The sequence below is a fragment of the Battus philenor genome, unplaced genomic scaffold (genome assembly GCF_028537555.1).
Source record: "Battus philenor isolate CCGP_79_NKW_IND1 unplaced genomic scaffold, ilBatPhil1.0.hap1 SCAF_27, whole genome shotgun sequence".
Classification (NCBI taxonomy): Eukaryota; Metazoa; Arthropoda; class Insecta; order Lepidoptera; family Papilionidae; genus Battus; species Battus philenor.
Genome location: NW_027181690.1, coordinates 626838 through 654199, shown reverse-complemented (window position 1 = coordinate 654199; position 27362 = coordinate 626838). Strand labels below are relative to the sequence as shown.

Below are 27362 nucleotides of genomic sequence, written 5' to 3'. Positions count from 1 at the left end.
GAATTTGTGAAGAACATGAGGAAAAAATGGAAAGAATTCGTGAAGGACATGAGGAAAAGATGGAAAGAATTTGTGAAGAACATCAGGAAAACATGGAAAGAATTTGTGGAGGACATGAGGAAAAGATAGAAACAATTTGTGCGGAAAGAAAGAAGAAAGAGCAATAAAATTAATATTTACACCCGCATTCAAAGATCCCTTTTCAAAATAAAGCAAGGGATTAAGAAAAAAATAGAAGAAAAAAAAAGGCCATTCATCGCATTGGAACTCAAAAGCCTTTACGTGTTTTCAAAAAACCTGGTATTTCTACGATTGAATCGTAAAATGTGTTCAATGTTTTATTTATACGCAAAAATATATAATACAGAGTACACGGTGTTAATACGTGGAATAAAAATAAACTGTACACTCCTAGTTTTCATCTTCAAAAATTAAATAAATCATTTAAAAGATAGGTAAAGATAAACGTATGTACAATAAAATTTCTAAAGCAATTTCCAATCTGCTAACACAGAGGTTATATATTATAAAAAGTATATTATTCTGTCCAAGAATAATATACTGATGTTAATGCGTGGAATTAAATGTTGTCGCTGCTCACTCGGGAAGCTAATTACTGTCGCGCGCTCTTTAAAAACTATATTTGTAAAGAGCAATTGTTGAGTTTCTCGTCGGCTCTAAGTAGAACTGCCTTCTTTAGACAACTTCTTCTTCTTCTTCCTTCCCTTTTCCCTTTATTTGGGGTCGGGTCTCCTTATCAATTTGCGCCAGGCCACTCTATCCTGGGTTGTCTCTGCATCAAGTTGAAGGGTTTCCAGTTCCTTTCTGATATTACACCACCACGTAGCTTTTGGACGCCCTCTCCCTCTTGGGAATTCTGGGAGGCTTAAGGCAGTTGCCTTCATTAGACAACAATGCCAACATATTATGTTGATTGAGGATTTTTAAATGCTAGTTATTACAAGCACTACAGCTTATTGGAAATTCAGGGCTGTTGCATATTCAAAGAAAAAAAATCGATGATGACATTTTATTTTATAGTTAAATATATAACCAGTAATTTTGAATAAAACCTTTTTACACTGATCTTATTCTGATTCTTAATGCAAAGAGATATGGTCCAAGGCATGGTTGCACAGACTTATTAAGACTAGGGGCCACTCGGGCAAATCATGAACTGATGGCGGGCCGGCCGCCAGAAGTATAGGTAATTACATTTTTTTGGTTTTATTCTGGAATAGAATTCAATATTTTTCGTATGTACGAGAGTATTATTTTTGCTGTCGGCGGGCCACCAGTATTCGACCAGCGGGCCGCGGTCTTTGCATCTATGGTCTAAGGTTAAAAAAATTGATAGTTTTATGTAATTATTAAGAAAAGTGTATCAAAAAACAAAACTCTTTATACGTGTCATCTCAAGTAGTAATGTCATAATCGCGAAATTCATATCGATCTTCCAAATACGAGAAGCTTCTATAAAGTTTTAGGTGACTTATATAAAAAGAGGAATGATGACCTGAGGAAAAAAGGATATATATATTTATATATATGTACACGACATATATATGATATGTTGTCGAGTCTCCTTTGCTAATGTTGATGCCCGTCGCGCGGTGTCCCTTTAATAAGTTTACAAAAAACTAGCGCCATCTATCGACGCCAGATGAAACTTTAGATTTCCACTATACATACATAAATGCATATGTACATGTATGTATGTCTATATGTGGCTTACATAATATTTTTGATTATGGTAACTTTTGATTGAAGAACACAACACAGTGTAAAAAAGTCGAAGGACGGTATAGCGTGTATCTGTGCCTAAAATGATATATATATATATATATATATATGTATGTATGTACTACTACATTTAAGTTCTAATTAAAAACGCTTAACATACTGTGATAGATATAAATAGAGAAATCAATCGGATCTAGGAATTACAAATCCCTTTGTCTGGTCTAAATATAATTCTTGGTCAATGACCGCTTCAGAGCAGTGTGATGACTCGATCAGACATATCATTTATTTTTAACATAAATCATTTGATTCTTTTAAATACTAAAAGTAGCCAGGTCTCTTTACCTTATGTAGCACTGGAAATACAGTTATATCTATCTTCTTCTTTGCGTTATATCTCTCTTTATCTAGGGTTTTGATGCTTTTGGTAAAGTTTATGGGGCACTGTCACCTCTTCTGTATATTGCTTCGGGTCATGCTAACTTCTACGATATAAATCTATCTACCTCTCTTCTTCCTTTAAGCCGAAGAACGCCCACTGTAAGACAGATCTCCTCCAAAGATTGACAACTGTGATCTCGCATCCAGTGAGTTCTTGCAAGTCGTTGATCCACCTAGTGGAAGCTTCACCGCGCATTTCGGCACGTGGATATCAATTCTGGCTCTATAAAACACACTACCACGTGAATTATCATTTAATAAATTTAGGAAATTGTAAAAACAAAGTAGGTAGACCCAGGTATCGCTGGATCGATCGCGTTGAGGCAGACTTGCGCGAATTGAATGTCAACCAATGGCAGACGATGGCGCAAGATAGAGGAAAGTGGAAGTCTCTCGCTTCGGAGGCCAAGACCCACTTTTGGTCACTGAGCTAGCGGAGTAGTAGTAGTAGTAGTAAAAACAAATAACAAAAGGTTTGAAAATTCTCGTGTTGCGACCAGAGGCTGGTAGATGCGACATGAGCAAGTCCTGGTGGACTGTTGACATAGTTACAATCTCGAATAGTCGCTTGATGCTGACAGCTTATGACGGATCATCATTGCGAACTTTGGGAGGAGGTATATACCTTGCAGTGGGTGATTATACACTGGTATGATGATGAAAAACTTGTAATTACATTCTTTTACCATGGATTTTATAATTGATTATAAAACTCTTATATATATACTAGCTGATCCCGCAAACGTTGTTTTGCAAAAAAAAATATTTTTAATTTTCAATTTAAAAATAAGGGTTGATCGTAGAGGGGTGAAAATTTAGGGTTGTATGTATTTTTGTATGTTGTATCATAAAAAAATAAAAACTAAAAAATTGTCTAAAAATTAAAAAAAATTTAGGGGTGGACCACCCTTACCACTTAGGGGTATGGAAAATAGATAGTAGCCGATTCTCAGACTTACTGAATACGCATATAAAATTTGGTAAAAATTGGTCAAGCCGTTTCGGAGGAGTTCAAGTTCGAACACCGTATTTTATATATATATATATATATATATATATATATATATATATATATATATATATATATTAAAACGAACGGATTTAACTTGATTAAATTCCACTTTCGAATCGCCCCCTGTAGGGGATGGGCAACACATTGGGAAGCCCTTTAAACACTTATAAAACAACAACAATATATAACAAGATTTAATTCCGAAATCATTTTCTAAAAGTTAACCATTTGTGCGATGTATGAAGTATCATAAAAGAGAAAAAATATTATACATATGTAAACACAATCTATTATAATATTAATATATCATTAAATTTATATGATTATCGCACAAGGTGTGAATTATATAATGTATGCCAAGAATCGCTAGTAGTATAGTATATATACATATATAGCTACGCGCTAGTATATATATATACATATATATGTATGTATATATACTTAGTCTGGCCATAAATACTGTTACTATTCAAAAAAAGAAAATATTACGTTTGAATTTGGAATCTGTCATTTTTATATGATTGCTTGATGTGTTTTCTTATTTTCGCGCCATTATATTGTTAAATATTTTGTTATATTAAAATGGAGTGGGGTGATAAAGAGAACCGAATCGCTGTGATTGCCTTACATAAAGTAGGTATGGAGAAAAGTGCAATTTTTAAAACCCTCCACCCGCTTGGTATTAGTCAAATGTTTGTTTACCGGGCTATTGATAGGTACAATGATACCTCCTCTGTTTGTGACAGAAAAAGATCTGGCCGTCCACGTACCGTTCGTGTGAAAAAGGTGATTAAAGCAGTTAGGGAAAGAATTCGAAGAAATCCTGTCCGTAAGCAAAAGATTTTATCTCGGGAGATGAAGATAGCTCCTAGAACCATGTCGCGTATATTAAAAGATGACTTAGGACTTGCAGCCTATAAGAGACGTACTGGTCACTTCTTAACTGATAATTTAAAGAAGAATAGGGTGGTAAAATCCAAACAACTACTTAAGCGGTACGCAAAGGGAGGTCACAAAAAAATTTTGTTTACGGATGAGAAAATTTTTACAATTGAGCAGTATTTTAATAAACAAAATGACCGTATTTATGCTGGAAGCTCTAAAGAAGCTTCGCAATTAGTAAACAGAGTACAACGTGGGCATTATCCCACTTCAGTGATGGTTTGGTGGGGTGTTAGCTATGAAGGGGTGACTGAGCCATATTTTTGTGAAAAAGGTATTAAAACGTCGGCACAAGTTTATCAAAATACCATTCTTGAGACGGTAGTTAAGCCTTTAACTAACACCATGTTCAATAACAAAGAATGGTGCTTTCAACAAGACTCGGCACCGGGTCATAGAGCTCGATCCACCCAATCTTGGTTGAAAACTAACGTTCCGGACTTTATCAGCACTGAAAACTGGCCGTCGTCAAGTCCTGACCTAAATCCATTGGATTATGATTTATGGTCAGTTTTAGAGAGTAAGGCTTGCTCTAAACGCCATGATAATTTGGAGTCCCTAAAACGATCCATTCGGTTGGCAGTGAAGAATTTTCCTCTAGAAAGAGTTCGTGCTGCTATTGATAACTGGCCTCAACGTTTAAAAGACTGTATTGCAGCCAATGGAGACCACTTCGAATAAACATTGTATATTTTTAATAGTTATATATTGATGTATTAAACTAACTCACTATGAAAGGAATAAATGTTACGTATAAAAAAAAAATCGTGCTTTTCTTTATAACAATATTTATGGCAAGACTAAGTATAACTTCACAACTAGTGAAGTTACAGTTCTATCCAGCAAATAATAACTACGTAAGTAAAACGAATTTATTGCAGAGTGCAAAGTTAGTTAACTTAGTTAAAGGAAAGATTTCGATGTCGGTAAAACCGATGTTAAATTTACATAGCCAAGTTAGTTCTCGAATTGCTGCCAAAATAGATGCTAAAAGCCTCTATATGGATAGCAGGCTTTCATTCTGAAAACAAATAACCTACATATTTTAGTAGCAACTGTTTTTAGCTTCTATTTTGGAAGTTTTTACCTGTTATATTTGGAGGCTAAGCCCCTGACGGTACTTTAAATAATTTATATATATATATATATATATATACTCGTATATTAAATATACACGTATATTTCTTTTCAGCTAATACACGCCCACTGGGAGATAAAGGCCTCCGGTCTTGCACAAATGCGCATGCGGCAAACAATGCGAATTACACAACTACCACTAATTTTTGGCACTAATCGGTGTAACATTACTCCTGAGGATGATTAATTTGTGTTTGGAACTCAGTAGCAACGTAAATTTCCATATTTTAATCTAAACATTTTTTCTTCGAATTTTGGTAATACGGTAGAAATGTAACAGGGGACTCCCCGAGAACTAGATAAATTTTAAGTGATCAAAGAAAAAAGTTTGAGAACCGAGTGTAGTAGGTATTGTGTGCGAATAATATAAATGCTATTTAGAAATAACGCAGGAAGCCTTCGAAGGCTACATAAGACAATGGTATTTAGCTTCTCAAATTAAATCTTCAGGGTCAACTGGTCAATGTGATGAAATCCACTTAGTCCACCTGGGGCACCATGGACACAGTCAAGGTAGCTCGTATAGACGCCATTTACACGACACAGGTTTCCGGTCTTGTTCTGTCATCATCCAGTGATTTCTTGTGATCTTAGCTATGTTTTTTTTTATATTACAAAATTTTCCTCTAACATGGTCAGAGCCTTTATTTACTAAATTACAATTTCTAGACGGGGGGGGGGGGAATCCTCATTGGACGCCTGGGAATGGAGGGCCCAGGCAGTGTCAGACTTTTACTGACTAAAACCCCCACCGTCGGCTCTGTTACAATTAGTTTCTAATTATTTTGCTTATTTCCTAATATTCTTATAGTATTAATACCTATTTATATTACACTTATTATTTAAGCTAACTTAAGCTATTTACATGTTTTTATTAGTCTATTCTTATATATGAATTCTACGCTTAATACTATTTCTTATCTGTCTATCCGTATACTTAGCTATGTTATAAGTCCACGTAGTGGGGGAACCTATTCACGTCTCGTTTACGTGCTGGTGGTCTCAACACAAGAGTCTTTCAACGTCAACGGCCAATTCAGACGAACGGAACTTCTGATTCGTTCTCACAGCAAAACTATGCGTTGCTCTATTACCCCCATTACCCTGAGTCTTTTTTTTTATGGCCCCCGCTATTGGGGACCTCTCGTACCCCCTATCTTTGGTGGGACAGGGACTTTACGGGCAATTTATTTTTTCACATAGTTATTTATTATTTCCATTCTCTCCTTTCGTTCTTCACATATTCTTTCAATCTATTCTTTCATGCCACATTTCTACTATCTTTCCCTTTTACTCTGTGACTTTTCATTCCTCCCTCATTACATGTTACATTTTATCTTTATTTCTTTTCGTTTACATTTTTATCACCATTTATATCACATTTTGAGTTACATTTTATCACATTTTTTCTTATCGTCTATTTGAAATTTTTCTTATTTTCTTTAATTTTTATTTTTTTGTATCACTTTTTTAATTATTTCCTTGCAGTATGAGAGGAATTATTCCCTAGTATCCTTTCCGCCTATCAGGGAGGCTATTTACACCTGATTTTAACGCCAGACCGGCACTCGAACTCGAGCTGGAGTCCCCCGAATGCGGGACACTGGGCCACAAGGTGGATCACGGTCTGGTCCACGCCCGGTTCACAGAAGCACGAGGGGTCCTCCTTGAGCTTGAACCTGTTGAGGTATACCTTGAGACTTGATCTATTACATCTCAGATCCTTTTATCACCAGCAGCACCTACAAGTCAAATATCTAATTGTTTCAGGCGTTATTTCGCGGAAGTCCATCCTAAGTAAGAAAAGGACTAACATATAGCTACTACCGCCAATGCAGTAGTAGTCGTGCAATAAAGTGCACCGCCCGCCAGTCCGCTGATAAATGCGCGTGCGGCAAACAATGCGAATTACACAACTGCCACCGTTAACTTTTAACAACCTAGAGTTTCAATTTCGATACCAATCTTTTAAACCGAATGTTCACATTACTATTAGTTTTTTTTATAGGTTGGCTGTACGAATTTTACTGTTGGATAATATTCTTTCCAACGAAATAAAAAAAATCTATCATTCCCTTCATCTAGACCCTCAAGCGAACACAGTAATATTAAAAAAAAATTACTTTCGTAAATCAGGCTACTAAGGGTTAAATCAACCCATACAAGTCAAAGACCTACGTCTACACGTAACTGATTTAATTATATACTACTACTACTCCGCTAGCTCAGTGACCCAAAGTGGGTCTTGGCCTCCGAAGCGAGAGACTTCCACTTTCCTCTACCTCGCGCCGTCGTCTGCCATTGGCTGACATTCAATTCGCGCAAGTCTGCCTCAACGCGATCGATCCAGCGATACCTGGGTCTACCCACTGGTCTTCCAGACCCCTCGGTTTTTCCAGGTACGCTACCTATAATATAATATATAAATATATATTATATAAATATATATATATATATATATATAAATAATAGATATATTTATATAAATAAATAAAATAAAAGATACAGTTATATAATTTCTCTCTTCACCTGACTACATAACATCAATTGCAGTTCATAGTCAGGAGGCACGAAAAATCACTTCGCTTCATGAGCAATAGTCTACTTAGATGTTCCTCCCATAGTACCGACTCTACTCACTCTTTCGCAATACAACCTATTCTTCTCTGCAACGCGCTCCCCCTCGATGTTAGGATGATCAGGAATAGTTGCGTTTAAAGCGAAGGTTCGACAGTCGCTTGACAAGCTGACGGAATCATCACGACAATTGGATTTTAATATTTATTATATTCATATATATATATTATTTTAAATTTATATGTAAACTAGCTGATCCCGCAAACGTTGTTTTGCAAAAAAAAAATTGATATTTTAATTTACAAATAAAAAATAAGGGTTGATCGTAGAGGGGTGAAAATTTATGGTTGTATGTATTCTTGTATGCTGTATCATAAAAAAATAAATACAAAAAATTTCGTTAAAAAAATATTTTTTTTTTTAACTGTGAACAACCTTTATCACTTAGGGGTATAGAAAATAGATAGTAGCCGATTTTCAGACCTACTGAATACGCATATAAAATTTGGTAAAAATCGGTCAAGCCGTTTCAAAGGAGTTCAAGTTTGAACACAGTGACACGAGAATTTTATATATTAGATATATTAAGTGCCATTAATATATCTATATAAGTTGTTTCTTATGTTAGATATTATTTGACTTTTTTATTAATTTTTATTGTCTTTTGTGACATTAACTTGCTTCGCCTACTTTTATCAATTTATCTCTGCACCACCTAGCTGTTAAATGGTAGAGAATGGCTTCGGCATTAATTTCGTCATTATACATGAAACGTATAAGAATAATTAAATTAATATATTGCTGCAGGTGATTTAAATAATGACGTTATTCTTTAAATCATATCAGACAATTACAACAGTTCGGGATATCGTGTGATAATAAAGCCTTTGTTAATATTGCTCTAGACCATAAATGCTTGATTCATTTGTCTTTTCAAGGACCCTTATATGTGAGAGCACGGTATGACAATACCACATTAAATTATTACGTAGTTGTTTTTATGTGAATATTGAATAGGTTGTTACTAGGAGCTCTAAGCACGACAACTGCATTATCACTTACCTATGATGATTAATGTTTTGGAAAGCATATGTCTGCATCAAAGGCAGCCATGATGACAGGTCTTTCACTGCCTCTAGCTTTAAATATGTCGAATCAAAAATGATGTAAGAAAAAGACCAATATTTAGCCACTTCTGCACATGCAGTGGTAGTCGTGCAACAAAGTGCACCGCCCGCCAGCCCGCTGATAAATGCGTATGCGGCAAACAATGCGAATCACACAACTGCCACCGCCAAATCATTCAACACGTGCCCCTTCACGGGGCATCTTCAGGAGTTATGTTACACCGATTAGTGCCAAACACAGAGTCGCATATGAACCAAGTACTTCGACGATATTCGTCGTTATTTCAACCCGTAAACGCTCATTGTACTGCATAAGATAAATACATCTTTGGGTGATATGTTAATCAAATAAAAATATTACACAAATATAAAAATCAACAGCGAAGCATTAGTGTTGCGTTCATTTAATAAATCTCTGTAATACTGGCTGCAGCCACAACATTTTGTTTAAAAACAATTTTTGCGCGTTCGAATTTTAAATTCGAACGAGTATTTGAAATCGGTAGCGGGTAGTTGAAAACTACCACGCTTCTAATTTTAAAATTGATGTGGGTAGTTGAACAATGACCTCGTTCATTTAGTACAAATACATTATTTATATAAATGCGGGTAGAATTAAATGCAATTTTTACTTTTATGTATTCCATTTATAGTGTCTATGAGCTCATTTACATATGGGTTTTTCATATAAAATAGTTAAATGGTATTTCATAGAAGGTTGCCATACAAAGTCACCCATTGCAAATTTATATTGTAGTTTTACTGTTGCTTCGTTCAATATTTATTAGTGATAAAAAATAAGATTTTCAGACCACGAGCTAGTAGAAGCGGCGTGGGAAAGCCTCCACTAGTGGATCCACGATATAGTTAAACATAGGCTTACCATAATTACGAGGAGCCAAACCGGGACGCAGAAGAGAAAGTGGCTCATTTTCATTTTGCTTTTCGCTTAATTTGTGTTTTTCATATTTGAAATGCAATCAAAATTATTATGAATTGAAAACATATTAATAAATGTGAATATATTTTTTATTAAAAAAGAAAAAGAGCGAAAGTCCAATTAATACAAACAACACTAAAAATTTGCCTGGTTTTATTATTCACCCACGCTTGCTTTATATTTTTCACTAGAGTGCACTTTCTTCAGAATCGTTTTGTCGTGCTTAGTTTTGCCATAAAATTCACTGCATGTTAAGTTCAAGTTGAGTTTGCACGTAAGCAAGGCTTCCACAACGCATTCTTCCATCCTCCCCCGATCGTCAGACCACATTTTTTTTATCTGTGAAAAAATTCTTTCCACTGGCGCTGAAGTACCGGGTAGACACAAAGCAAACTCCACAATTTTTTTTAAATTTGTCACCTCAATATGCTGCTTGTGAAAATTGGTGAATAGCTGCACCCATTTCTCGGAGTAATTAGCCTCATTAGAATTTTGGCGCGGGTGGCACGGGGGAACGATTGGTTGGGGAGTCGGTGCTGTTCAAGTTTGACCGGGAAGCTAATGCAGACCGGCCGGGACGCCGGGACAGGGATCTCAAACCGGGACTATCCCGGTCAAACCGGGACGTATGGTAAGCCTAGTTAAACATGATTATAAGAAAAAACATGACTTTATCTATGTCGTCGATTCCCAACTAGTTGGAACGATACAGTCAAGTAAATTATGAATACTGATGGTAGAATAGTGTATATACATAGCAATAAAAATCTTCGATTTATTACCGAAATGCAATATTTATTATCATCATCAAACAAAACGGGTCATGATAGTACATTACAAGCACCATTCGTCTTCTTTTGTTACCTCGGCCCCTGTCAATTTGCGCCGTGATAAAATCTGGAACAGTTCCATTTGTACGTGTGAAAGAAAATTTTCAGGCAATATGAAAACATTTCTTAACATTGAAGAAAAAAAATACGTTACTTGTACGTTTATGAAACTATAATGCCTGAAAAAGCACCTGAGGAGTTCTGACACAAAACATTTATAAACACATTATATATGTCACTAAAGATGATATAATAAATTCCTCAATCGATTAAAAAATGTGATCAAAAACAAAAACCGAAGATAAGTAAAATAATAACTGTATTGTATCTGTGATATCAAAAGAATTGTAGAGCATGAGAGGCGATGTTTGTAAACATATTGAAAGAAAAAGAGTGTAAAACTGTCTGTACTAAAGTTTCGACTGCAAAAAGCATCTAATTCATTTGTAATAAACGAAATTAGATTTCTTTAATAAAATTCCACGAAACCATTTACATATTAAACTAAATCAATTAATAAGGCTTATTGTTCAATAAACTAATATTTAAATATTTAATGGAATCGGTCGTTATTTTGCGGAAGTCCATCCAAAGTAAGAAAAGGATCAATATTTAGCCCGCCAGCCCGCTGATAAATGCGTATGCGGCAAACAATGGGAATCACACAATCGCCACCGCCAAATCACTCAACACGTGTTTCACCCCTCCACGGGGCATCCTCAGGAGTTATGTTTCACCGATTAGTGCCAAACACAGAGTGTCACTCTTGTAAAAAAAATCCTTGGCAATGATGTCACTTGATTATTTTGATTTCATTTGGGCTATATTTGATAAAGTGTATATGTGTAAATTTGTATTGTTATACTTTATTACATGATGTGTTGTTGTAGAATTTCTTCCTGTTTCTTCTCCACAACCATAACACCTTGCGAAGCAGAGTCGAAAATAAAATAGTTTAAAAAAAATAGGTTGACAATCAATAAGAGTTCCTAAGTAAGAAAAGCGCCCGCCAGCCAGCTGATAAATGCGTGACATAGACTCTGTGTTTGGCACTAATCGGTATAACATAACTCCTGAAGATGCCACGTGGAGGGGTGAAACACGTGTTGAGTGATTTAACGGTGGCAGTTGTGTAATTCGCATTGTTTGCCGCATACGCATTTATCAGCGGGCTGATGGGCGGTGCATTTTATTGCACGACTACCACTGCATGTGCGGAAGTGGCTAAATATTGGTTCTTTTTATTACTGAGGATGGACTTTCGCAAGGTAACGCCTGTCTCCATTAAAAAATAAGAGTTCCGTTACAAGTTCTGATTTTGAATAAATCAATTCTATCTTTATCCTGTCTTTTAGCGAAACAAGAAGTAAAAAGTAATAACTGAAACACTCTAATAATAACGATAATAATAAACAAGTTCCTACATTTATAGAGGTTGAACTAACTAAGTCTGCGCACTCGACCACAGCGACCATCATTTACAAGAGCGATGTGTCCCGCTCATTGCCACTTCAAAAGAGCAATTCTTCGAGGTGCGTCAGTGATCTTGGTTCCACTGCGCATCTTCTTATTTTATCCTTGACCTTGAGCCTTCCCAAGAAGCCTGTGGTGAGTGACCACATCTCAGACCCGTATGTCATCACCGACAACAGTCAAAGACCTTCGTCTTCAGAAGGCTGCACATCCGAGTTGGATTCAGCTGGTGATATATTTTTCGAAAGGCTTACCAATCTAGACGATATGTACCAGGTATAAACAGTCGTGTAAAACTTTGAACGTGTTACGTTCTATTAGAAACTAGTATTAATAATTGTATTAATGATTGTATATTCATTAAACTTATACATTATTTATACATAACGATAATAATGAAATAACGTAACGTCTTACGTAAACATCGCGACCGGTTAAGTGACGTAATGATTGCAAAGTAACGAGAGATCTAAGTAAACTGAAGTAAGAATTTATCTCTGACGATATACGAAATATCATTCGGTGCATATCGCTCGGTGCTGATGCCCTTTGTTTTAAGGATCTATATTTCACAGACATAAGCGTCGGCGACTATTTTACATGTTTTAGTGCAGTGATTCCCAAAGTGGTCTATATCGACCCCTAGGGGTCTATGACGACCTGCAAGGGGTATACGTCAGCGAAAAAAATTTGGGGGTCTATGAAATGAAAATGGGGGTCCACGATAGTGGATCTCAACACATACACTGATAGTACCTATTTACTTAAATCATACTATGTTATAATATCAAAACATTTACATTATTTATAAAAGCACCTAGAAGTAGTATTTTGAGTAGTTTTAATTTTAATACAATTAATAAATGTATAAATTAACATGTGTTTTTACTTTAAATTTTTAACACTAAACTTCACTACAGTTAGAAATTTACAGGAAATCAATATCAGGTAAGTAGGGGTCTACCTAACACGAAAAAACATGGCAAAAGGGTCTACGACACAAAAGTTTGGGGAACTCTGTTTTAGTGTTTACAGTACCCGGCGATAAATATTGCACATCGACTTTTGGAAAGAGACAATCGGCTAATTTCGACTTCGTAGAGCACTATCTCTGTCCCACACTACCTATGTGACGTTTTGTCATTGGTTGTATTTCGTGCGACAGAGCCTATTATTTTCCGATTGTCTCTTTCCAATGGTCGATGTGTAATATCGCCGGGTACTGTATGTACTATCGTTTAATAATTAATTTTATTACAATATATTGATAGAAAGTCGATAAAATAAATTTAATTTTCACAAATGTTTGACGGGTCGCATAAATATATTTAAAGGACCGCGAGTTGTTCACCCCTGTCATAGACATAACGAATGCCTATGGGCTGTATAGTCGTTGTATTTCGTGCGACAGAGATAACGCTCTACGAAGCGAACTAGTCGACTGTCTCTTTCCAAAGGTCGACGTATTTTTTTGTCATCGTCGGTGTCTTTTATGTTGGAATTCGTGAATTAGGTTTAATATTTCCAAAACATTTTTTTACACAGTACCTTCGCCATCACGGTGAAAATGACTTACCTAAGATCATATACTAATATGATCTATAGAAGCCTTATTTGCTGACAAATAAAAACTTTTATATTTCAAATAACCCGGAAAAAAGTGATTATTATTAAAAATTTATTTCATTTCCAAATGAACAAATTTACATTTCAAATAGTGTTTTTTTATGGCGCCTATTTCATTGTTTGTATCAATAGGTCGATACACAAACATTGACTAACACCAAGCCGTATGCAGGATTTTAAATATTGCATATGGCGCCATACCTACTGCATGTAATGCAATCGAAGCGATTCGTTTCTCTTTATCAACCCACACCGTTTTAATATCGCAAAACATTTTACAATATATTGGCGCGAAAATAAGAAAACATAATGACAGATTCCAAATTCAAAAGTAATATTTTGTTTTTAATTATATATGTTTTTATGGCCAGAGTATGTATATAAAAATTATTTCAAACTTTCTTCCTTACCCGACTTCGCCAATTTCTTTCGTCATTGTTTTAATAAATTGTATAATAGTTTATAGAAGGTAATTATCGAAAAAAAAATACAATTTGCAGTGCAGTATTGAATCATGATTTAAGAATTGAATGTTTTTGACATCAACGTAAAAAATTTTTTTTTGACAATAACAACTTGTATGTATTCTCAAATTAAAAAATATGTAACAAAAGATATTAATAAAAAACACTACATTTTATAAACTACTAGCTGTTCCCGCAAAAGTTGTTTTGAAAAAAAAAATTTATTAACAAATAAAATAACATATATAATGGAATCAGGCGTTACCTCGCGGAAGTCCATCCTAAGTAAGGAAAGGACCAATATTTAGCCACTTCCGCACATGCAGTGGTAGTCGTGCAATGAAATGCACCGCCCGCCAGACCGCTGATAAATGCGTATGCGGCAAACAATGCGAATCACACAACCGCCACCACCAAATTACTCAACACGTGTTTAACCCCTCCACGGGGCATCTTCAGGAGCTATGTTACACCGATTAGTGCCAAACACAGAGTATTTACACTTTGTTGCACGACTACCAATGCATGTGCGGAAGTTGCTAAATATTGGTTCTTTTCTTACTTAGAATAAATGCGGCTGTGCTAGACCGAGGCGAATTTTAAAGGAGGTATAAATCTTACAATTCTTCTGCTAATAAAAAACCATAAAGAACAAATATAAACTTTCATATAACTCACATTTAGTCGAAACATCCTAGTGTACCACTGCACAGGTAACCAGCACATATATTAATGCAGCGCGGCTATACACGTTGCTGCCACAACACGTATTGTAAGACAGTTAATAAAGCTAGATATTCACGCTCCAAACGCGGCCGTGATAATTAGAGAAATACATATACGTGTTTTTGTTTGAATAAATAATTATCATTCGTCTTTTATGTATATACCACTCGTCTACATATTATATATTGTAAAAATTATTATCCTGTGACATTTTAATATAAAAATAACAATAGTATTTATATAGATAAAATGTATTAATATTTTGTTAAATTCGAATTGGATTAATAAACCGAAGCAAAAGTTGAAAATTTAAACTTGAAACACGCGCTGCAAATTAATATTGCTGTCAAAAGCGCAAAGTTTAAAATGAACTGTCAAATGCACAAAGATTCAAAAGTCATATATATTAAATGCAATTTAAAAATAAATTTAAAAAAGTTAAGTTAGTTAAGTTGAATAGGTTTAAAAAGTAAGTGAAATTGTGATTATTCATATATGTACGCATCAGGGGTTAGAAACCTTTTTAATCGAAGCCCGTTTCAATTTTAAAATATCTTGGCGGGTCGCACATAGTTTACAGGGTACTGCCTGCGATAAATATTGCACATCGACCTTTCTAAAGAGACAATAGGCTTATTTTGGCTTCGTAGAGCGTTATCTCTGTCGCAAGAAATACAAAGACTGACAAAACGTCAAAAAGGTGGAGTGCATCAACCAATGTTTCGAAGGAAGAATAAATAATGATTTTTTCATTTAATTCACTTCACTTTACTTTTTGATCACTGTATTTATCTATTTATTTAAAAACGCTCTTTATACATTTCATGCATAACGGCGAACTTAATGCGGTAGACATTCTCTTAAGCATGCTCTACGAAGCCGAAAATAGCCGATTGTCTCTTTCCAAAGGTCGATGTGTAATATTTATCGCCGAGCACTCTAATTTTTTATTGTATATTTAACCCTTTCGCTGTGGAGCGCCTAAAAATGAATTATTCTCTCAGCCATTTATCCATGATAGGGGCAGAACTGATGTTTTTGGTTTGTATTTGGTTAAATGACAAAATATCCGCATAGGAAGCGCATGCAGCTGTTGTGTTGGTTATTAACAAATTAATGACAATTGATCATGCAATTATTAACATGGTAATGTGTAATAAATATACGGCGCCAGAAGGCGCTGTTCGCTAGAGAAAGCGTCTATAGCCAAGCGCCAGAAGACACTGTTCGCTGAGAAAAAGTGTCCATAGTTGAGCGCCAAAAGGCGCTGTTCGCTGAGAGAAAGTGTCCATAGTTGAGCGCCAAAAGACGCTGTTCGCTGAGAAAAAGTGTCCATAGTAGAGCGCCAAAAGGCGCTGTTCGCTGAGAAAAAGTGTCCATAGTTGAGCGCCAAAAGACGCTGTTCGCTGAGAAAAAGTGTCCATAGTTGAGCGCCAAAAGACGCTGTTCGCTGAGAAAGTGTCCATAGTTGAGCGCCAGAAGGCGCTTTTGCTGAAAAAAGCGCCTATAGCCGAGCGCTAGAAGGCGCTGTTCGCTGAGGGAACACGTCTATAGCCGAGCGCCAGAAGGCGCTGTTCGCTGAGAGAAAGCGTTTTTAGCCGAGCGCTAGAAGACGCCGTTCGCTGAGAAAAAGTGTCTATAGTTGAGCGCCAAAAGACGCTGTTCGCTGAGAAAAAGTGTCCATAGTTGAGCGCCAAAAGGCGCTGCTCGCTGAGAAAAAGTGTCCATAGTTGAGCGCCAAAAGGCGCTGTTCGCTGAGAAAAAGTGTCCATAGTTGAGCGCCAAAAGGCGCTGTTCGCTGAGAAAAAGTGTCCATAGTTGAGCGCCAAAAGGCGCTGTTCGCTGAGAAAGTGTCTATAGTTGACCGCCAAAAGGCGCTGTTCGCTGAGAGAAAACGTCTATAGCCGAGCGCCAGAAGACGCTGTTCACTGATAAAAAGTGTCTATAGTTGAGTGCCAAAAGGCGCTGTTCGCTGAGAAAGTGTCTATAGTTGAGCACCAAAAGGCGCTGTTCGCTGAGAAAGTGTCCATAGTTGAGCGCCTAAGGCGCTGTTCGCTGAGAAAAAGTGTCCATAGTTGAGCGCTAAAAGGCGCTGTTCGCTGAGAAAAAGTGTCCATAGTTGAGCGTCAAAAGGCGCTGTTCGCTGAGAGAAAACGTCTACAGCCGAGCGCCAGAAGACGCTGTTCGCTGAGAAAGTGTCCATAGTTGAGCGCCAAAAGGCGCTATTTGCCGAGAGAAAGTGTCTATAGCCGAGCGCCAGAAGGCGCTGTTCGCTGAGAGAAAGCGTCTATAACCGAGCTCTAGAAGACGCTGTTCATCGAAAGGAAGCGTCTATAGCCGAGCGCCAAAAGGCGCTGTTCGCTGATAAAAAGTGTCTATAGTTGAGCGCCAAAAGGCGCTGTTTGTTAATAAAATCGCCTATAGTCAAGCGCCAAAAGGCGCTGTTCGAAAGGGTTAATATCAGCTCTGTTACAAGTTTCCCAATCGATTATAATCTTCAAACGTTGTCAATAGCCAAGAAGAACGTCGCTCGGCCCACTTACTCCGCGAGACCGCCTCCGGGCGCTTGTTATGCGGAGAGCTTCGGGAACGGAATGAATAATTTCCGTGTCAAGTGGCACGTCGGATTATGTCAAGATGGCGGTCGAACTTGACGATTCATTACGAGCCTTCGCTTCCGATCATTGAATAATATTATTTTTAACGAAGAATTGAAATTGTCAAGTGAACTTTGTTACTGGACGAAGAGATCTCTGCACGCTTTGTTAAAAATTTATACAGAAAATGTTTTATAAGTACAAAAAATTGGAACTGTTTCAAATCAAAATTAAAATATTCTTTATTTGAATTATCATAATATCATAATGGAATCAGGCGTTACTTCGCGGAAGTCCATCTTAAGTAAGAAAAGGACCAATATTTAGCCACTTCCGCACATGCAGTGGTAGTCGTGCAATGAAATGCACCGCCCGCCAGCTCGCTGATAAATGCGCATGCGGCAAACAATGCGAATCACACAACCGCCACCACCAAATCACTCAACACGTGTTTCACCCCTATACGGGGCATCTTCAGGAGCTATGTTACACCGATTAGTGCCAAACACAGAGTCGAATTGAATTATCAATCAACAAAAAATAACAACATTCTTGTTCCCCCAGCTGTCGTTGGTTCGGAAGGCAGTTCTGCTGAGAGCCAGCGAGATAATCAACAGTTGCTCTGTACAAATATAGTTTTATAAAGAGCGCGCGACAGTAATTAGCTTCCCGAGTGAGCAGCGACAACATTTAATTCCACGCATTAACATCAGTATAGTATTCTTGGATAGAATAAAATGTTTTTGGAGTTTTATTGTATATACTTTTATTTTTATAATTCTTCATTTATGTATGTGTGCAGTTTGTAAGTGTGCAGTTTTTTTTTAATTCCTTGTATTAACACTATCTATCACTGGTCAAATAATTTTGAATGTATTTGCGTACAAACATAACATTATACATATATTGCGATGCAACCTTCTCGTAAATAATTCCAAGCTCCTATGCAATAAATGGCCGATATTGCTCTTTTTTGTTTAACTTATATTGACTGAATATCTGCCACGTTGTCTCCAAAGTAATATGGCATAGGACAGTACGCAATAAAGTTTGGCTGTATTAGTGTCAATAAGCTGTCTGACTGTTCGAAAAGCGTAAGCAGCTGAGTTCAATCTGCTAAAAGAAGACAGGTGGATGTCCCCACTGAAGGTTATATTTATAGGATATTCCTGAAATACCTTGGAGTTAGTAAACTTAAGTTTCATTATTGACAATTAAGTTAGGCTTCTGTCTCTTTATATTTGTCATTGTATATAGAAAACAATATTCCTTATTGTACAAGCTATCAATATATACATAGTAGCGTAATAGTAAAGATAAAGTACAATACGGCTTTATCACACGAGGCAGTTCCAGACAACCATTGTATATAAAGAGTAGAAGTATGAATAACGGGTAGTTAACGTGTACATATATACATAACATACATATATACATACATATGTAGCATATATATTAATAATAAATACGGTATACATAATTATAAATACAATAATTAAGAAATACATCAAATTGACTTGGATCGCGCTTGCTACAGAATAAATAAAGATATTGAAAAGAAAAATTAATTAAATGAAAAATAATCATAGGTCTAATAAATATTTATTAACTAATTTTTTAAAAAGGTTGTGATTTAGCACGTTTTATACTCTATTTATATATATGTGGAATGGAACATAATAGCATACGTGAATAGGAACGTCAGATGGTGCAAGCGAGAAGTGTATGAGGAAGGGAGACAGAAGACGGTTGAAAGACGAAGCGTGCGCAGTCTAGGTTAGAAGTCCTTTTTAAAATAAATATTTATGCCCCACGAAGGACTAAAATTCAATCCCTGCATCCCGATTACAACACATATAACAGTAAACCAAAAAAATATTTGCGACATTGCATCAGTCACTTGTTCTTAATTATACTTATTACGATGTACTTTAATAATTAAAAACATCATCATCACCAAACAATAGAATATCGCATAATTTTTACTTAAATATAAAAACCTACTGAACCTAAAACGTGTTGTACAATAGCTAATTTTTTGTGAGAATCCCTGATTTTGCTATTAATTGGTTTTTTGTGTCGACCAAACAACTCGCAAAACGGAATTAAAGATATTCATTATTAACAAATAAAGAAATAAAAATACAGATCATTATCATTTTCATTTAATCATTCCGCTACTGGATATATCTATCAAAACAAATCCATTTAAAATAGAAAAGATTGAAAACAGCCTTATACAGGGAATTTTTTGTGCCTTTATCAACATTTTAATTTAAAAAAATCTACTAAAAAATTATTATATAAAAATAAAGGTCAGTTTTATTAGCGATAGTTTTGATATTCCTACGTACAGTGTATTTCTAAAATGTATACAAAGACCAATTGCCAATATAATCACGTCGACTATGCCAATAGCTAAGGTACAATGCCAAACGGAACACGTGACTATCTTAGAAAACACGTACGCATAAAATTAAAACGTAATTAAAATACACGTGGAACATTTTGCTTTATATTCAAGTGAATAAATATTGTTATAATAACAGTAAATAACATTAAAGCAACTGATAATCTTGTCACATAGATTACGAAAATTATCGACATGTACACCCGAGTAATAAATTTATTCAGAATAATTTGTGAAAATCACGTCAGGCGCGTGAATAGCCGGCTTTATGCATAAAACATTAACTCGGGTAGTCGGGTGATATTATGCAAATGGCGGCGCGGCGGCGGAATAAGGCCTGTCTACCCTTAATAGTTTAGCTTCCTAGATAATAAATTTATTTCTGCATAAAGTCCGCCACAGATAACACAAAAGTTTATTAAATAAAGAAAGCAAGTTTCATGTTACTCAGTAGAATTTAAATGACAAGCCCTAGAATCTTCAAGGAAAGCGAAGACGTGGTCGCTCAAAACAAATCTGGCGGCAAATGATCACTGCAGAAGTGAAGGCAGTTGGAATGACGTGGAGCGAAGTGAAGCCCGTAAAAACGTACTGTGGACGCCTTCTGCCCTTCTTGAGGACATAGGAATAAACGACGACGAAGATTTTGACATTTAATAATCAAAAACTTTTTCAAAAAAAGAACAGTTTCAATCATAAATTGTCAATTTCTGGGCTTCTTGGATAGTTGGTCATATTTTCAGATATATATATAAATTTTCGTAGAACATATATAAAGAGTCATAGTAAACGTATTGTTCTGTTCATTTATTATTAAAATACAATACATATTTAAATTGTAAATTAGTATGAGCTCAAGCGCCGACGATGGACTGACGGAACGGAGCGGTCGATCCTTTCACACGCTTTTCCCCTCCTCCGTCTCGCCGCATACCTAAGGCGCGGTACAACTGTTTCGGTAGCTTTATACTAACGCATGGGTTGGGCATTTTTGGAAAATTAATCTTGTTCGTCAAATACAGTGAAGTAAAATGAATTTTGAATATTGTACATACTGTATGAACGTAATAATAATAAACCTATGGATCCTTACATTCTAAAAATTAAAATTAATTGTTCCGTTGAAGTCATTTCGCTTTTTAGACACATGAATGATCAATATCAAAAATTGTTTTCTTTTTACCAAACAAGATTTTTTTGTACTAAATCAAAGAAAATGTTGAGAAATTCTACTCTTCCATCGTCTTTATATCCGTGTATGAATGTTTCTAACAATAAATAAAATCATAAAAACATTTATAATTTTCGAAATATAAAATCTACAAACAAAATTTAACGACGCAAAGAAGAAATATGGCAACAATAAAAAGCGAAGCATAATAAAAATGTTGCCAACATCAGCGTAAGGAATTCCTTTCGAAATGAGAAATATTTATTTACTTCCGTAAGATATTTTCTTTGACATTTCGTTCTTTTAACACGGCGGCACTGATGTAGCGAAAATTGATCAATTTATTTTAGGAAGAGATGATAAAAAAGCAAAGGAAATACGACTGTTTTCGGGGTGCTAAACATTTTATACGCTTCGATGATTTAATATAATGAAAAAAAAATGTTAATCAAATCATTTGAAATATATTCGGAGGTCCGGAAAGTAACGTCGCTTTGTTAAGTTAAATTCACAGGACTGCATAGGAAAAAACATTCACCAGTCTTCCTGATGCGCAGGAGTTTTTAACGACACTTTCACCTTACTTTTTGCTCACAGTAGTATATATATATATATGTACTACTACATTTAAGTACTTATTAAAGACGCTTAACGCTTAATAGAGTAATCAATCGGATCTAGAAATGACAAATCGCTTTGTCTGATCTAAATATAATTCTTGGTCAATGCCCGCTTCAGAGCAGAGTGATGACTCGATCAGACACAGTGGTCACAGTAGTATATATATATATAAAATTCTCGTGTCACGGTGTTCGAACTTGAACTCCTCTGAAACGGCTTGACCGATTTTTACCAAATTTAATATGCGTATTTAGTAGGTCTGAGAATCGGCTACTATCTATTTTTCATACCCCTAAGTGATAAGGTTTGTTCACCCTTAATTTTTTTTTTGACTAAATTTTTTGTTTTTGTTTTTTTATGATACAACATACAAAAATACATACAACCCTAAATTTTCACCCCTCTACGATCAACCCTTATTTTTAAATTGAAAATTATAAATATTTTTTTTGCAAAACAACGTTTGCGGGATCAGCTAGTATATATATAAGGAGGACCGAAAAGTAATGTCGCTTTCTTAAGTTAAATTCACACGACTACATTTTAAACAAGTTTATATTTCTAATCAACAATATATTCACCTTCGTTATCAACAACCTTTTGCATTCTAGTATACAAATTTTCAATGCCGGAGCGGTAACAAATAAATGGATTTTTACTTTCTGGTACCCCTAATATTATATATTTATATATATTTATACATTAAGGCATGTTTTTATTGGGGTCAAACTATTCAACAGTGCAGTGTGCCTATAGACGCGGCGTAGGCACGCCCATCCAAGTTGAGGTATCTCGCTGATGCGGGCAGCCCAAGATTGATCATCGTGATCATCTTTGGCAGAGACATATGCCTTGCAGCTGACGTCAATCGACCGACTTGATGAAAATGATTAAGATACTTATTTCAACCTTCCAGATTAATTTAAGAATTTATATATAACTATGTTCATTCTATAAAACATCATTTCACCTTTGTTTTATCTTTAAAAGAGAATTCCACTAACAATACAATATATGTGTTATGATGGTTATTATGGGAGATCTCCTGTGTATTTCTTTATTATTGGGCAAAGAAGTAAAAACCAGTAATGACATTGACATATTAGATATTTTGAATCGCAAGTAAAATATCTATGGCGATGAGATTTTTTTTCTGTTTATTTGGCTTCCGTTTTTGAGGACCACCAGTACTGCCTGCCATGTGTGGTGCCGGGATGTATATATTCAGGTAAATAATTCAGTTTTCACAAATCCTTTCGTGCTCTACTTTTGTCTTTCGCAATTTCTATGTATCCATCGCTTATATATCATCTGCCTTTCATCACCTTTGCTTTTAGATCACCGGGTAAATTTTAGTATCACATTATTGACTCATTTTTATATCTCTTTCTAACAATATTTACTATTTTACGTAATTTACTTGCCCTAGAATCATGCACGACACCAGCACGTATTTTAAAATGTTAAATCGATAAACCACAGAGTAAATATAATATAGTTGTGTAATAAAAACGCTTCGCAGAGACCGGAAACTGTTATCGGCTCCGAGATATTGTTTCCATATAATATATTAAACGTAACAAAAAATTTGAAATGTATTTAGATGTGTACTTTTTATAATAAATCAAATCTTCTAATAGGCTTTGCTAGGCAATTAAGGATCGAGGTTACCCAAAGAGCAATGGAAAGGGATACGCTTGGAGTTTCGAATTAGAAATGATGATATACGCAGAAGTACCAAGATACCGAGGCTGCACGAAGAATTTTTAATGGAATCAGGCGTTACCTTGCGGAAGTCCATCCTAAGTAAGAAAAGGACCAACAACATTTAGCCACTTCCACATATGCAGTGGTAGTCGTGCAACAAAGTATACAACTGCCACTGCCAAACCACTCACCACGTGTTTCACCCCTCCACGGGGCATCTTCAGGAGTTATGTTACACCGATTAGTGCCTTGACTCCGTGTTTGGCACTAATCGGTTTGCCGCATGCGCATTTATCAGCGGGCTGGCAAGCGGTGCACTTTGTCGCACGACTACTACTGCATGTGCGGAAGTGGCTAAATATTGGTCCTTTTCTTACTTAGGAAAGTAAATAACTAAATAATTACCTAACGATTTCAATTTACAATCATCTTCAATCACTTTAAAGATACGTTTATAAATGAAATATCATTAAACGATAAATTTATTTACAATTTCTTATAAATGAAAACCGTTTAAAATTAAATGAAGTTACCGATTCCAATTAAGATTTAAACTCTATAGAGAGACTAGACGGAGGCCATTTTGTGGATGGAAAATAATTTAATGCTCCAAGTTAAAGGTGCGCATTTAAATGGGTAGATGTTTTACTCTCTTACCACTTTAATGCTTCAACTGCAGCGACTACCTTTGTGTTTGAGTTCAGCGTAATTATGCAGAAAACTGAAAGAGTTTAAGTCCGCAATTACACGTATTCTATAGTATTTGTACATTTTTAAATTACTTTGTGTATTTTAATGATAAAAGACTTATGATGCCAATTTGTACTTATGGTATCTATAAGTCTGTACCTTAAAATCTTATATATATATATATATACGCAAACATTGTTTTGCATACAAAAATTAAAGTTTTTAATTATCAAATAAAAAATAAGGGTTGATCGTAGAGGGGTGAAAATTTAGGGTCGTGTGTATTTTTGTATGCTGTATCATAAAATAATAAAAAACCAAAAATTTTGTCTAAAAAAAAATTAGGGGTGGACCACCCTTATCACTTACGGGTATGGAAAATAGACATATAAAATCAATATTATGTATTTTTTAAATTATTGCCATAAAAATAAATAAATACATTATATATGCACCTTATAATGGTATTTATAAAAACGTTAATTTCTATTTTTTGTGTTAAAAAATAATATTGAAAAAAAATTAACCATTATTCCATATTTCCAACCAATATTCCATAAAAACGTATCACGGCGAACTTAATACTGAATTGCTATATAACTATCTTTAAATTTAAAAAATAGGACGCTTATAGTGTATTTACAAGGCATTATAAAAAACTGTCTGTATCAAAGTTTCGTCTGCAAAAAGTATCTATTTCATTTGTAAAAAACGGAATAATATTATTTAATAAAATTTTGCAAAACATAAGTAAATTGACGGATAAGGCTTATTATTCAATAAACGAATATTTAAATGACAAGAATCCTTGGCAGCGATGTCGCCTGATTGTTTTGATTCCATTTCAGCTATATCTGATATAAGTATGCAGTACCCGGCGATAAATATTGCACATCGACCTTTGGAAAGAGACAATCGGCTAATTTCGGCTTCGTAGAGCGTTATTTCTGTCGCACGAAATACAAAGAGTTCGGTATCTATTAGGAGCTGCTGTAAAATAAATACTACAGAGCGACACCGAAAAACAACCCCACAACAAATTTATCCGTTTTAAAAATGTATAACAAAAAAAATCATTTATTATTGATGGTTCAATATAATTTATTGTTTAACATAGGTTTTTATCACTTCAAAAATAATATTGCCATTTTTCGTCGTCAAATATTTATTTTAATTATTAGAAAATAAAGAAAAAAGTAAATATTTATGGCCATGTCAAATAAAATTCTTGTAAAAAGTATTAATATGTTTTAAAAATACCTGTTCGTAATTTAAATTTTTTTACAATCGCGTTTAAAAATCACGTCGACTATTATCCCGCTTCCTACTACGTGATACGTATACAATAAGACAGAGCAACAAACTTACAAAAAATATATTCAAAAGAATCTTTGGCCTGACAATAGTAAAAAAAAAATTACAAAAAAACTCTTTATAATAGATATACTGCTTTATAATTTTTTTTAATTTAAATTAAAATTCGAATGTTTGAAATTAGGGTGTAAATGATGAATTGCCAGTCATTATTATTTTTTAAAAATACTCCTCATAAATATACACAAGATATAGATATGATATTTATATTTTCTCGCCAAAGAAAAATACTTTAATTGGTACTTATATGGCTTGTATAAATAGTAGATATTAATTTGTAATTTCTAAATATCATAGATAATGTGTAAATCAGTAAAACATATTACTGAAGATGCTGAATTTCAATGTTTCTATAATAACAATAATCTAGGTTTACAGTTCAGTATTTATCGGCATAACAATCTTATCAAAAATAATTAATTTATAATTGTAATCACAACTAATGTAAAGCATTCATGGTAATCTAAATAAACACAGATTATGTCAATTAAAATGATTGTTGACTTCCTTATAATTTATAAAAATAAACATGTTACTGAACTAAAGTAAATGTAAAGATAGATAATCTTAATTTGACTCATTATAAAATTATTTATAAATGTGTTAAATATACCCAAATTACTATACAAACAATAATCTTGCTTTATTATTTAATTCAAACACAGGTAATGGAGAAAAAGAATACTTTTAATATTTTTGGAGTATTAGAAGCATGTAACTTGTATGCCTTTAAATTAGATGAATAAAAATACAATAATCAAATATTGAATTATTATTATTAGCTGAGATCATTTCACTAAAAATTATTAAAAGTAAACAGAAAATAAATTCGAAATTTAAATTTACAAAATAATTATAAATTTTTAAAATCGATTTTTAAACATAATTTAAAAAGAACTATAAATGAAATAACTGTCAGATGAAAAAAAAAACAATGATTTATATAGAAGATGTATTTTCATTAAATAATAAATAAAATTTAATTATGTCTTAATCTCTTTTATCTGTGATAATTACCGATTATAGTTTCTTAATAAAAATAATAAATTGGCCAATACAATAAACAAACATATCTGTTTATAAATTTAAAATTCTACCAGTTATATAATTACACCTCCTACAAGGACATCCTGTAGATAATTTTCTTTGAAGACACAATTTTTATCTAATCAAGGATTAATATCTGAATAGATATAACCACAATACACGAATTTGTAATGTTTACCAGTGTTTACTTTGTTGATTTGGATCGGATATCGTATAATTAATATACAAAAATATTACACATTTTACTTGTAGCAGATGAATTAAATCGAAATCCAAATAATTGAATACGAACCAAAATTGTAACGGAAGTACATAATAATGAAGGAAAATATAGTAGCGTTAGAAAAAAAATTCTTCACGCGATGGATTTTCTCTTACCTCAGAGAGTAACGGGGCTCTATCCAGGTGTTCAGATGAAGCAAATGCGGATTCGAAGTACGTTCCCCGACTCCTGGATTCGTATCGTGGACCCTCGTCGTCCCACATTCTTGCTTCTGGTTCATCAGACATTCTGGCGCCTGGTTATCGCGATAACACAGAGATTTTTCTACTATATTTTAACACATATCCGTATGATAAATAATCTCGTATAAATATTACGCTAATATTTATTTAAACTATATCACTAAATACACTAATTTTAGAAACGGCAACAATTAAATACGAGTTAAATATTTTTAATTCACGATTACCAATTCAACATACAA

General features: G+C 34.5%; 1 protein-coding gene across 1 annotated transcript in view; it reads right to left on the bottom strand.

Moving 5' to 3' along the window:
* LOC137925450 (proton-coupled zinc antiporter SLC30A2-like) overlaps window positions 1-27362 on the bottom strand; it is a 57799-nt gene extending 30437 nt beyond the window's left edge. The window contains exon 1 of the mRNA XM_068768893.1: window positions 27034-27362. Coding sequence (XP_068624994.1) covers window positions 27034-27165 — 132 coding nt within the window. The 5' untranslated portion in view covers window positions 27166-27362. The remainder of the gene's footprint in view (window positions 1-27033) is intronic.